The sequence below is a fragment of the Cariama cristata genome, unplaced genomic scaffold (genome assembly GCF_000690535.1).
Source record: "Cariama cristata isolate BGI_N322 unplaced genomic scaffold, ASM69053v1 scaffold29530, whole genome shotgun sequence".
Lineage (NCBI taxonomy): Eukaryota > Metazoa > Chordata > Aves > Cariamiformes > Cariamidae > Cariama > Cariama cristata.
The window spans coordinates 330-1,251 of NW_009593420.1; the positions used below are offsets into that span (position 1 = coordinate 330).

General features: G+C 62.0%; 1 protein-coding gene across 1 annotated transcript in view; it reads right to left on the bottom strand.

The window, feature by feature from the left end:
- LOC104169489 (hexokinase-3-like) overlaps positions 1–922 on the bottom strand; it is a gene marked incomplete at both ends in the record, with an annotated part of 4,180 nt that overhangs the window by 266 nt on the left and 2,992 nt on the right. The window contains 3 exon segments of the mRNA XM_009710417.1: positions 172–325; positions 401–584; positions 721–820. Of these exon segments, the coding sequence (XP_009708719.1) occupies positions 172–325; positions 401–584; positions 721–820 (438 nt within the window).

Below are 922 nucleotides of genomic sequence, written 5' to 3' on the forward strand. Positions count from 1 at the left end.
CCAGTGGCACCGTTAGCACCACCATCCCCATCACCGTGCCCGTCACTGTCCCCATCCCACAGGCTGGAGATGGCATCACCCTGCATGCACCCCATCAGTGTAGCATGGCCTCTCTCCTGGGGCTCTGGCTTTACCGGGCTCAGGGAACCCACTGGAGCTATGCACTCACATCTCGATGGTGGAGAGGAACTTGGTCTGGAAGATGTCCCTGGTCTGGAGCTTGGGGCAGGGCTTGCCACGGAACAGGAGCTGTTTCTCCACCAGCACCAGCAGGATGTGGCGCACGATCTCGCCCAGGTACGTGCCGCTGATGAGCTTCTCAAACCTACCCCAGGCACAGCCTTAGCTGGGCACAGCCACCCCGACCCAGCTCCCTCCTTGCCCCAGGGCTCTCGCCCACCTCTGCTTGCCCGCATTGATGGTTTTCTCATCCACCAGCCGGTCAAAGTGGGTGAAGATGTCATCCAGACAGCCGTTGTCCCCAAAGGCACCCCACTCCATGTTGATGCACATGCGGCCCTGGTCCCCCTCCACGGTGCCCACGTTCTGCATCTCCTCCATGTAGCAGGCGTTGGTCCCTGTCCCTGCGGGCCCCACACTGGTGTCACCCCCACCACAGCCCTGGCAAAGCTGACTGGCACCCCGTGGCCATGCCACGTGGGCTGGGGTGGTGGTGAGGGGATGGGAAACCCCACCCCTGGGTGCAGAGGTGCTCCTCACCCACAATGAGGCTGATTTCACATTTGGGGTCATCATAGCCACAGGACATCATGGTTCCCACTGTGTCATTGACCACGGCCACCACCTTCAGCCTTAAGTGCTACCAAACCAGAGACAGGGACACATGTGGCTTAGTGGCACCCGGCCGGCTCCTGGGGCTGGCACTGCCTGGGTGCAGGGTGGTACCCCGGGGACAGGGGAT